The 12,800-nt window shown below is 44.1% G+C and overlaps 1 protein-coding gene across 3 annotated transcripts in view; it reads left to right on the plus strand.

Moving 5' to 3' along the window:
* DAGLA (diacylglycerol lipase alpha) overlaps positions 1–12,800 on the plus strand; it is a 98,125-nt gene that overhangs the window by 55,510 nt on the left and 29,815 nt on the right. For 2 of the 3 annotated variants that reach the window (XM_033928507.1, XM_033928510.1), the window contains exons 10-14: positions 3,138–3,297; positions 4,786–4,869; positions 5,097–5,174; positions 5,426–5,506; positions 7,501–7,643. In XM_033928507.1, coding sequence (XP_033784398.1) covers positions 3,138–3,297; positions 4,786–4,869; positions 5,097–5,174; positions 5,426–5,506; positions 7,501–7,643 — 546 coding nt within the window. The remainder of the gene's footprint in view (positions 1–3,137; positions 3,298–4,785; positions 4,870–5,096; positions 5,175–5,425; positions 5,507–7,500; positions 7,644–12,800) is intronic. The other variant, XM_033928508.1, reaches the window with a different exon arrangement.

Consider the following 12,800-nt stretch of genomic DNA (forward strand, 5'->3'; position numbering starts at 1 on the left):
AGCTTTACATATTGCAACTACATAGTAACATAGCAGATAATGGCAGAAGGCATGAACCAATGGATGGAGTGATGAGATACAGGGGAAAGCAGAAACAGGATGTTGGGCCCAGAATATCCAGCAAGGCTGTAGCTCATGGACACAGTAGACTTTTAAAGGTGAAGGCTCATGACTCAATGAGGAGCCATGCTAAACTAAGTGTCAGACACTTGCAAAAGAGGAGGTCTGCACAAAATAGAAGACTGTAAAGACACTAAACAAGTGACCAAAGGATGCATGCTCATTAAGAAAGCTGCAGCAGAATAGATACATGGTGCCACTGAAGGGGGTATCATTGAGAGCCAGAATGAAGCTGAAAGAAACAATCAGGCAAAGCTGCTGGAGCCATGCAGGCAATAACTATCACCAGAGTCAAAGAGAAGGCTGCTGAGCTAGCATAATAGAGACATCTAAGGATTCTTGTATGGAAGACATGGAACCTAGCACGATTAACTGATTAGATGGCAACACAATTGAAAAGCAAAGCCAGTATTAGGCAGACTTCTGTGGTCTGTGGCTGAACAGATAGGCCAATGCAGGGCAGAGTCCTATGATCTTTACCCTGAAAATGGCAAGAACAAATCAAGATCAAGTATGCATATGTAGTACCAGATCACATCTTTATAAATTTACCTTGATGGGCAGACTGGATGGACCATACAAGTCTTTATCTGCCATCATCTACTATGTTACTCTGTAGTTGCAATAGGTAAAACTTCTGCTTTTCATTTCCTTCACATGGATGCCTCACATCTGCTGACCTGATAAAATATGTCAGTTGAGTATGAGCCTCATTCTGTAATGTTAACAGTATAGATTCAATTGTTATGAGCACCATTGCTTGACTATTTTAACTACTGAACGTTCCAGGCTGCATGATACCCTTAAAGGGTGAAGCTCTTAGGACTATTTTTTTCTCTGTCTCCATCTGCTGGTAGATGGACATAACCCATTCGTTCTGAACTGGTCTGGCATGACTAAAAATATTATCAAATAAGAAACATAATTTTCTCATTTTCCATACCATAGCAGAGAAACAGTCTAGCAGCTTCATATCATCACAGTATTTGCCACAAGTAGCTGTAGCAAAGCTACAAAGCCTCAGGCTGCATAGAGCAAATTGGACTTGGAGGTTCATGTTGTTAGCTTATGCTATCAAAAAGAAAGAGTCCAATATAATCATATTGGTGTTGAAGTCTAAATGCAGAGACAAGTGATCTGTACCAATGTTGCTATTTAGGCCATGCCTAGGAGGTCCTCAATATCTTTTGCTCCTCAATTCTGGGTATAGACATAGGCATTGAGCCAAAGGATCCTAAACACTTAACAAAAGAGCTGGAGAAGGCCAGCATTAAGGAGAAACTCCAAAGCATTGGCATGCTGAGGGTTCCCAAGCAGCTACATCTGGATATGAGCTTAACCCCTACCCCACCCCCCAAATCTGTGTTGGTTTTCCGAGGTTCAGCTTCCAGCATCATTCTCCAAAGAGCTTTGGTGGAAAGTTTATTCTTCTACCAGGTCTATACCAGAACTGCTATCTGCACTCTTTGAGACAAAATTGACTAGAGTCGTACTCTGGTTTACATTCGAGTCAACCTTTTTTCCTCCTTTTTGGGTTGAAAGGTTACCTCGGTTTATATTAGAGATGGCTTGTATCTACTATAATAAAACGCTAAGCGCGCATGCACACTCTTACCTGCGTGATCTGTAGGTCCGTGGCCAGCAGGAGTGTGCATGCGCACATACAACGGTCCCTCTCTCGCAGACCCCAAGGTGATGTGCGGTCTTGCCGGCTCCCTTACACTTCATGCCTGACCGAAGTTTATTTTTTAGTTTAAAAGCCGCTGCCGCGGCTCCTCTCACGAGCCGCACCTGCGTCGGAGAAGGCTTCCGATGCAGGTGGCGATCATGAGAGGAGCCGCCGCGGCACCTTTAAACTTAAAAATAAACTCCGGCAAGGGACTAAGGGAGCCGGCTAGGCCACGGGAAGTGAAGGGGGGGTAGGGGAAAATGCTGCTGCTGATGCACAGGGACGTGGAGGAGGATGAAAATACCACTGCTGCACAGAGAAGTGGAGTGAGAGGGAAATGCTGCTGCACAGGGAAGTGGGGTGGGGGAGGGAAATGCTGCTGCACAGGGAAATGGAGGGAGAGGGAATGCTGCTTCAACTTCTGCACAGGGTAGTGGGGGAGGGAAATGCTGCTGCTGCACAGAGAAGTGGAGGGGAGGGAAATACTGCTGCTGCTGTTGCACAGGGAAGTGGGGTGGGGGAGGGAAATGCTGCTGCACAGGGAAATAGAGGGGGAGAGAAATGCTGCTGCTTAGGGGGCAAGGAGAGAGACAGATAGAAAGAAAGACAGCGGGAGAGAGGGAGACAGAAAGAAAGGAAGAAAGCCACAGGGGCAGGGAGAGAGACAGACAGAAAGAAAGACAGACAGACATATATTCTAGCACCCGTTAATATAACGGGCTAAAAGACTAGTTTGAGTATATATAATAAGGTGTCTATTCGGTGCCATATATAATCAGATCACTTGTGCAACTGGTAAACCACTGTCTTCAGAGAACACCTGTTGCAGATAAGTAACTTTTGCGGTCTCTGAATTTAATTTTCTATTTTATGCAACTCTTCTCCTTTAACGAATTGTTTACTGTCTTTTTTTATTCTTTTTTTTTTTTTTTGCGCTTCAGTCATGTACCGTGCTTCCATTTTCTTTCTCTCCATTTATTCTTTATTTCCAAGCCATTCACTGAATCTCTTCCTTTTCTCTCTCTCTCTCTCTCATTCTCTCTGAATCCAGCATGATGTACTGACTAATTTGTTTGCTTCACTTCAACTCTATCTAATTGTCTTCCCACTGGCATTTCTCTGTGAAATAGGCCTAATCCATCTCTCTCTCTTCCTCCCTGTAACTTGGACACTGTACCCATTGTTGATCTGTCTCCCTTCCTCTTATCCAGATACCACACTTCTCCATGCTCTCTATTCTTCATCTTCCCCTTTTTCACTTCTCTAATTAGAATATTGTGCTATTCTCTTTATCTTCCCATGTGAATCATATACTTTGCCTCACAGACCTGTCTCTTGTCTTTGTCAGCAGGTGCTGCTGTTGGTGTTCATCTCGTCCACGCTATGCACCTGGTGTCACCATTGAAGAGGACAACTGCTGTGGTTGCAATGCCATTGCCATCCGCCGTCATTTCCTTGATGAAAATGTGACCTCGGTTGATATTGTGTACACTTCCTGTCATGATGCCGTAAGTTGATGTTTCCCAAACCTTTATGCAGTTTCACTCCATTTTGATGCTTACAAATTCATGTAATTCCAGATGGAGATGAAAATGGGGGGGGGGAAATGGGAGGGGGGGGTAGACCCCCCCCCTCCTTCAGTGCTCTCTCCTCTTTCTTTCTTCTAACCCAGACTTTCTAAAGCACAAAGGCAGCAGCAGTGATAGCAATAGTCAGCACAGGATCCTATGTTTCAGTGTATACTTACTGTCACCTGGATACACTGACACAAGTTCCAAATAATTAAAAATAAACAAATAAATAAAAGCAGATTTATTAACAAGCAAGTAACAACCAAAAGGGAAACTAGGATACCATATATACTCCAATACAAACCACCCCGAATATAAACCAAGGTCACCTTTTTTTCCCCAAAAAGAGGCAAAAAGGCTGACTCGAATATAAACAGGGTGTGTTTGTATGTGTGTTATATTCATGTGCCCTGCCTTGAACCCAGCCCTCCATTCCTCCCTTGTTCCTTTCTGGTTCCTGCCTGGTTTTTTTTTTTTCAATGGCATATATTGATGCAGTTTATGCATGCGCTAGCTCTTCGCCCTTACTAGGTAGTTAGTGGGCGGGGTTTATTCCCGCACATCGTTGGCGGCAAAGCACAAGAAAGGGGGGTGGGTAGCTGCAGTTTACTTTTGCTGGCCCTATGAGTTGGACATTTTTAAAAAGGAATGATTTGTGACCGACGCAGTGAATTATTTTGTGTAGCCAAATTATCAAACAGAACACGTTTTAAACCCGCGGGTTAAAATTGCGGTTTAAAACCACGGGTTCGCAATGCGCTTTTTACATAATATATAAAAAAAGGAATTCTTATGCATACGTAAAGATACTTTACAGTTTTATTTTTAATTTTGATGGTTGTTTTATATGGGGTTATAACCTCGATACTGATATTTCAGGGCAGTCGCTTCTTTTCGGATCAGCAGACTCAAATAGTATTTCTTCTTCTGCTTGGTGAATCGATGGCTTCCTACTTTTGCATGCCATTTCCCCTCATTTGCATGGGTGGATCAGATCGGCGATTGATCGGGAAGCTGTTTAGTGAATCGGGTCGTGGAACGATTGCAAAACCAGCAAAACTGGTTTTGTGATCGTCTGGACAGGATCGGAAGGTTTAGTGAATCTAGTCCTTTGTCCTGATGTGGCTCCACTGAACACTGATTCATAAGCATCTGTCTTGTCTCATGTGCCAGATTCAGCTTTTGTGCTGAACTGTGTTGGTATTATACCATAAAACCTTTTGCATAACACTGACTTGATTAATGAGCTACTAGGTAATTTATTTTTAGAGAGAGCAGAACTAGCGTATTGGTCCCATTTTGACAGTATTCATCTGTGTGGCTGTTTGAAACCAGCTTAGGTAAAAATGGGTACATGAATTTGCTATTCAGAACCTGTACAGTAGGCATTAAACAGAACTTTACTGAATTGCTCTTTCTCTCTAGGTTTATGAAACCCCTTTTTTTGTGGCTGTGGATCATGACAAGAAAAGGGTAGTAATTAGCATTCGAGGAACCCTTTCACCAAAGGTAAATGTCCAGTGCAGAATATTGTCCAAGATACTACATCCAACAGATCCATTCAGCTACTGTCCTCAAGACCCTCATAAGTGCCCTTCAGTTCCCTTCAAACAAGTACACAAAAGGTCATCCAGGGACATTTGCAGTATTTTGTCAGACTTTCCTGTTTTTCACTCCTCTTCTTGCTCTTCTCATTTAATTAAATCCTTTTTCACTTGTGTTTATTTGTACTTTAGGATGCCCTAACTGACCTCACAGGGGATGCAGAGCGTTTGCCAGTAGAGGGGCATCATGGAACCTGGCTGGGACATAAGGTACAATGCTCAGGTCTCTCACATTAGTACTTTGTCATATTGTTTCATTTGCTGTTTACTTGTGTGCACATTTGTGCTTTTGGATCTTCTTTCTTTGATCTGTTCCCCCACTTATCTATCTTCTCCCATCATCCATCTTGCTACTCTTCTGCTTATTGGTTTCCTTTTCTGTTTTTATTTCTTTCTGTTTCTCACTCTTTCATTTAGTACTTTTGACTTTGATTGTGATATTCGATTGCTTTGCCCCATAGGGAATGGTGCTATCAGCTGAATATATTAAAAAGAAGTTGGAACAAGAAATGGTGCTGTCCCAGGCCTTTGGGCGTGACCTGGTGAGCTGCTGTTCCATGTTAAAAAAAACATTTTCTTAGTAAACATGCTATTGTATATATTTTATCCAAAAAAATGGAAAAATAACATTAATAAAATATATGATCAAAAAGTTTTGTAAATAAAAGAACAGTTTTAACTTCATAAAATAGTTATTTCATATATCAAACATCAAACAGGTACATCATGTTCTGTTTCCAAGTGCATAATTGTATTATTATTGCACTGTATAGACCAGTGGTTCCCAAACCTGTCCTGGGGGACCCCCAGCCAGTCAGGTTTTCAAGATATCCCTAATGAATATGCATGAGAGAGATTTGCATATAATAGAAGTGACAGGTATGCAAATCTCTCTCATGCATATTCATTAGGGATATCTTGAAAACCTGACTGGCTGGGGGTCCCCCAGGACAGGTTTGGGAACCACTGGTATAGACTAATACATATCCCTCCTAGAACAGGAGCGAATTTAAGGAAAGGGAAGTTTTAATGGGAGAATGAGACAGTAAGTTTTGGGTGATCATGGGAAGGTTTGAAATAATGTCTGTCAAGAAGTTTATACCAAGAAAAAATTTACTTGGTAAAATGAGATTTGGTACTTGCCAGAGTTGTGCATTTGGGATACAGGAATATATATAGTGATAGTGATGTAAACCAGAAGAGGAGAGAGAGATCTTGGAGTGTAGCAATGCAGTGGCCAGAACCAGAGGAATGCTAGGGTGTACAGCGTGATGACCCATTCAGAAGCATTATATCCTAATTTTTTCTGCTTTTCTGCTGTGACATTTGAGAGACTTTAGTCTAGAGCAGTGTTCTTCAACCACCGGTTCATGGACCGGTGCCGGTCCACAGAAATTCCTGTCGGTCCACAGGACCAGCACGTGCATCAGGCCCAAAACAGTGTTCTTCAACCGCCGGTCCACGGTGCGATCGATGCGGCGTTATCTTCAAACCAGCTCCCTCTTCCTAACTGATTCAGTGCACAAAGCCATGGGCAGTGGCTCCTACGGGCATCCTGCGCCTGAACTGGAAGCCTTCTCTCTGACGTTGCAACGTCAGAGGGATGGCTTCCAGATGAGGCACGAGATGTGCAAGCTGCAATTAGTACTATTATGGGGGTGTGGTCTGGGGTGGAGATTGGGTAGAGATGGGCGAGGTCTGGCCCATGACTTAGCCCAGTGTTCTTCAACCGCCGGTCCACGGACCGATGCCGGTCCACAGAATAATTATTTTATTTCTGCCGGTCCATAGGTGTAAAAAAGTTGAAAAACACTGGTCTAGAGTATTTGTTCCAATTTGAAGGACTTTCCTCCAAAACAATATAAACAGATACAGTCTAGACAAGATGACAAGCCTACACTAAAAGTCTTACAGTATACGTTTGCATCCTTCAAAGATATAAGTAATTTACAAGAAACAAACATTTATTGGGAAGTAAATTCTATAACCAGAAATCATGAGGTTCAAAGGAAGTACTAGTAAATTGAGGAGTAACATTCGATTCAGTATTTTTTTTCTCAGTGGTTAGAGGCAAAAATAGTAACGTTTCAAGAAAGTTTGGAATAAGCATAGAGGAATCCTTAGTTGTGAAGAAGAGAAGGAAAACTAGGATCTCCAGTGCTGCAGTAAGAAGAGAATTGGGCAGATTAGATGGACCTCGATGCCTTTATTTCCTGCGATTTTCTATGTTTCTTTATATGTATGCCTGTACTGACTTCTCTCTTTTACATCACAGTTTCCAAGTTTATAGTGAGAAAAAGAAGGGTTAATACAATGACAAATGAAATGTTTCTATCCTCATCATAAAATCATTGAAAGCAATGTGCTCAGTGGTGTTTGCAGAACAGATGGAAGAGTTATATAAAAGATGCAGTGAGTAATTTTGCAATGACATTGGAAGGTTAAGGAGGAAGATGCAGCCAGACTGTCCACAGTGAAGACGAGAAGGTTGTTGCAGATTTTCAGATAGCTGTATTCCTATTTGTTTGTTTGATAGGGAAGAGGAACTAAACACTATGGCCTAATCGTGGTGGGACACTCATTAGGCGCAGGAACAGCTGCCATACTTTCCTTCCTTTTGCGCCCACAGTACCCATCCTTAAAGTGCTATGCCTATTCACCACCCGGGGGACTGCTCAGGTAAGTACCATCACTAGAGAGTTCAGGGACACTTCATCACGACATCATTGGTCACCATTATCGTGGAATTGGTAGCTAGAATGACCAACTTTAATATCAGTCAAGTTCTTGTTTCATGGCCTCAGAATGTCTTCCGTTGTCTTGGTGACTGCAACTACTCGCCAAAGAAGTAGAAAGGAGGGGAATATAGCTTGGGAAAAAAGAAAGTGAATCCTTTATCTCTATCTAGCAGGTGTATATTCTGGGAATGCTCAATAAATTCTTTAATGATGAAAAAAGGTTGCCTCAGTTCATAGAAGCTTACTATTGCTTAGGAAAACACAAAAATATTCCTAATTGCTTGACATTTATTTATCCAGAAACTAAGGTTGTTATCCATATTTTTTTTTTTTTACACTTTACATTCTTTAAATAAATTTCAAGTCTAACACAATGAAAAGAAATCCAGCAATTTTTATATAGGAAAATGAGAAAATCTCAGCCAAAATAAAGAAAAGACAAATACAGATAACTTTCACTTTTTTGGATATCTTCACTGATCATTTGTAAGCAGTTGGAAGGGAAATGCTAAATAATGCAGACATTTCTCCTACTGAATCCATGGGTTACTGAAGCTATTGTCCTTTCTATTTCTCATCCCCTACATCTAAATGAGGAAGAGACAGACATCAGCCTAACAAAGTATACACTTCCCCCTCCCCATTCGCGGTTTCCGCACTCGTGATTACACATAATTGCAATTTTTTTTTGGGGGGGGGGAGGGGAAAAAATCCCCATATTTTTGCCTTCCCCCCGGCATCCCGGCCTTACCTGGTGGTCTAGCAGGATTTTGGGGGCAGGAGCAATCTTCCTATGCTCCCGCCGTAGTCTCGAGAGACTACGGGAACTCACAGCAGTCATTTCCTATTGCCGATCTGCACAGGGCAGGAGCGTAGGAAGATCGCTCCTGCCCCGAAAGCCCATTAGACCACCAGGTAAGGCCAGGATGCCAGAGGAAGGCTTGAGGGAGGCGGGTGCAGGTCAGAGCCGGATATTCTCAGTATTTCCCTATTCACGGTCCGGCTCTGTCCCTATCCCCCCGCGAATAATGAGGGAGATGTGTACCACTTCTTAATACAGTGGCTACTGCCTGTTCAAATGTATTCAAATGGTGAGAGATCATGCAAGAGCTCAGTTGCCCCTGTGAGGTAAAGCATGTCCTTTTTGTAAAATTGAATTTTAATCACATATGTACATCACAAAAGCAAAGCAATCCTGATATTAATACAAACCTATTTCAAGAAGAAAACGAAAACAACTTGTCACATACATAAATCATAATGATATTTGAAGACCACTTTAATGGGGAGAAGAGCGGATACTAATAAGAACCAGTATTCCAGTGCAATAGGGATGGTATGCTGAACCGTAGGGTTGTCTATATGTGCTCATGAGCAACTTTCTCCTTCTCCATGGTTTCTGCTGCCCCCTTCAGGTCTTCCTTTTGCAAACGAGCATGAAGGTGGTGTTCTGATGTGCACCTTTTATTTCTTTATTTTGCAGTTTTTCAGTTTGTGATTATTATGCGGTTCAAGAGACTGCTGTGGTTGCTTGGAGAGGAGCAGACTTTAGTCTGCAGCTGGCAGTTATATCCTTTGGGGATCTGTGCAGTAAGTCTGCTGAAGATTTGTAGAGCTCGGGGTTCTGGGCCCTCAATGCTTACTCGCTTCCATAACATAGTCAGGAGCTTGAGGACAGGCTGCTAGTCATCAATAGCATCCTTCGGGGTGCTCAGGGTGCCAGCTGCAATTTTGCCTCCCCCCCCTATCTTTTCTGCATCCGCTGTGTCTGGGGGGAGGGGGGAGAAGATCAGTCCAACTACAGTCTGACTGACTGCCTGAAGATTTCGGCATTTCAGCTGACCAGCAGATTGAGGCAGAAAACCCCTTTAGATCCAGCTACATTTTAAAGGAGCTGAAGCAGACTGCAATACTATTTCTCCAGCACTTGATCTCGGTGGCGTAGTGAGGGTGGGAGGCGCCCACACACTCCTGCGCCACCATGCCACACTTGCTCCATCCCTTCCCACCCCTGAACCTCTAAATCTTTGCCAGCACGAGACTTGGGATCTGACAGATACGCCATATACTTTGTCATGCTCAAGAAAGGCTCAGAGGGGTGAAAACCCATCCTGTATCTCAAGCATGTCAACGTGGCCCTGAGAAACATAGAAAAATGACGGCAGATAAGGGCCATAGCCCATCAAGTCTGCCCACTCCACAGACCCACCCCCCTAAGTCTGCTTTCCTGGAGATCCCGCTCCTAATGACCCATCCTTAATTCCACCCTCTTAGGGATCCCACATGGGCATCCCATTTACCCTTAAAATCTGGCACGCTGTTGGCCTCGATTACCTGTATCAGAAGCTTGTTCCAATGATCAACCACTCTTTCGGTGTCACTATGAAATTTCCCGCCCCTAAGTTTAAGCGGATGCCCTCTTGTGGCTGAGGGTCCTTGGAGAAGGAAAATATCTTCTTCCACCTCGATACGTCTGGTGATGTATTTAAATGTCTCAATCATGTCTCCCCTCTCCCTACGTTCCTCGAGAGAGTAGAGCCGCAATTTGTTCAGCCTCTCTTCGTAAGAGAGATCCTTGAGCCCCGAGACCATCCTGGTGGCCATCTGCTGAACCGACTCTACTCTTAGCACATCTTTACAGTAATGTGGCCTCCAGAATTGCACACAGTATTCCAGATGTGGTCTCACCATGGTTCTGTATAACGGCATGATGACCTCAGGCTTCCGGCTGACGAAACTTCTGCGGATACAACCTAACATTCGTCTTGCCTTAGATGAAGCCTTCTCCACTTGATTGGCAGTTTTCATATCTGCACTGATGATCACTCCCAAATCTCATTCTGTCACAGTCCTAGCTAAGGTCTCACCATTTAAGGTGTAAGTTCTGCACGGATTTCTACTGCCGAGGTGCATGACCTTGCATTTCTTGGCGTTGAAGCCCAGCTGCCAGGTAGATGACCAACGTTCCAACAAAAACAGGTCCTGCATCATACTATCGTGTAAATCGGAGCCGCTCACTATGTTACATAGTTTGGCGTCGTCAGCGAATAGTGTTATTTTACCTTGAAGCCCCTGAGTCAGGTCCCCTATGAATAAGTTGAAAAGGAGCGGGCCCAAGACTGAGCCCTGCGGTACTCCACTTGTCACTTCTGACATTTTAGAGAGGGTACTGTTAACCACCACCCTCTGAAGTCTACCACTTAGCCAATCCTTGACTCATGCAGTTAGCATTTCTCCCAACCCCATCGATTTCATCTTGCTCAACAGCCTACGGTGAGGGACGCTATTGAAAGCTTTACTGAAGTCTAGGTAAACTACGTCTAGGGATTCTCCCAAGTCCAGCTTTCTTGTTACCCAGTCAAAGAAGCTGATGAGATTGGATTGGCAGGACCTACCCTTGGTAAATCCATGTTGACTGAGATCCCATAGATTCTCCTCATTCAGGATCGTGTCTATTTTACGTTTGATTAGTGTTTCCATGAGTTTACACACTATTGATGTTAGACTCACCGGTCTGTAATTTGCAGCCTCCGCTCTGCAATCTTTTTTGTGCAGTGGAACGACGTTAGCCGTTTTCCAGTCCATGGGTACTCTCCCCATACTTTCCACTCCACAAGAAAGGCTCAAAGATGGAGACAGCAAACTACAGACCAGTGAGTCTAACATCGATAGTGAGCAAACTAATGGAAACTCTAATCAAACACCAATTAGATAAGATCCTGGATGAGGAGAATCTACGGGATCCCCGACAACATGGATTTACTAAGGGGAGATCCTGCCAATCCAACCTGATCAGCTTCTTTGACTGGGTAACGGGGAAGCTGGATATAGGGGAGTCCCTGGACATCGTGTACCTGGACTTTAGCAAAGCATTCGATAGCGTACCACACCGCAGGTTACTGAGCAAGATGAGTTCTATAGGATTAGGTAACACATTGACGAAATGGGTTGGGAGCTGGCTTGGAGGTAGGCTCCAAAGGGTGGTGGTGAACGGCACCCCCTCCGAAATGACAGAGGTGATTAGTGGAGTACCACAGGGCTCAGTCTTGGGCCCAATCCTATTCAACATCTTTATAAGAGACTTGGCAGAAGGGCTTCGAGGTAAAATAACATTATTCGCCGATGACGCCAAACTGAGTAATGTAGTGGGCAAATGCACAACAGACGAAGATTCAGTGCCCGACAACATGATGCACGACCTACTCCTACTGGAGCGATGGTCTAGGACATGGCAACTCAACTTCAATGCCAAAAAATGCAAAGTTATGCACCTGGGCAGCCAGAATCCATGCAAGTCTTATACCCTTAATGGCGAGATCCTAGCAAAAACGGTAGCAGAACGAGACTTGGGGGTAATCGTCAGTGAGGACATGAAGTCTGCCAATCAAGTGGAGCAGGCTTCGTCCAAGGCAAGACAAATCATGGGCTGCATATGAAGGGGTTTCGTCAGTCGTAAGGCGGAAGTCATTATGCCATTGTATAGATCCATGGTGAGGCCCCACCTGGAATACTGTGTGCAATTCTGGAGGCCGCATTATCGCAAGGATGTGCTGAGACTGGAGTCGGTGCAAAGAATGGCCACCCGGATGGTCTCGGGACTCAAGGATCTACCATACGAAAAACGGCTTGACAAATTACAGCTATACTCGCTCGAGGAGCACAGAGAGAGGGGGGACATGATCGAGACGTTCAAGTATCTTACGGGCCTCATCGAGGCGGAGGAAGATATCTTCTTTTTCAAGGGTCCCACGACAACAAGAGGGCATCCGTTGAAAATCAGGGGCGGGAAACTACGAGGTGACACCAGGAAATTCTTTTTCACTGAAAGAGTGGTTGATCGCTGGAATAGTCTTCCACTACAGGTGATTGAGGCCAGCAGCGTGCCTGATTTTAAGGCCAAATGGGATCGGCACATGGGATCTATTCACAGGGCAAAGGTAGGGGAGGGACATTAAGGTGGGCAGACTAGATGGGCCGTGGGCCCTTATCTGACGTCTATTTCTATGTTTCTATGTTTCTAAGAGAACGGCTAGCGGTTCCACCAGGACATCACCCAACTCCCTGAGTACTCTGAGGTGTAGATTGTCCGGTCCCATGG

The sequence above is a fragment of the Geotrypetes seraphini genome, chromosome 19, assembly GCF_902459505.1.
Source record: "Geotrypetes seraphini chromosome 19, aGeoSer1.1, whole genome shotgun sequence".
Lineage (NCBI taxonomy): Eukaryota > Metazoa > Chordata > Amphibia > Gymnophiona > Dermophiidae > Geotrypetes > Geotrypetes seraphini.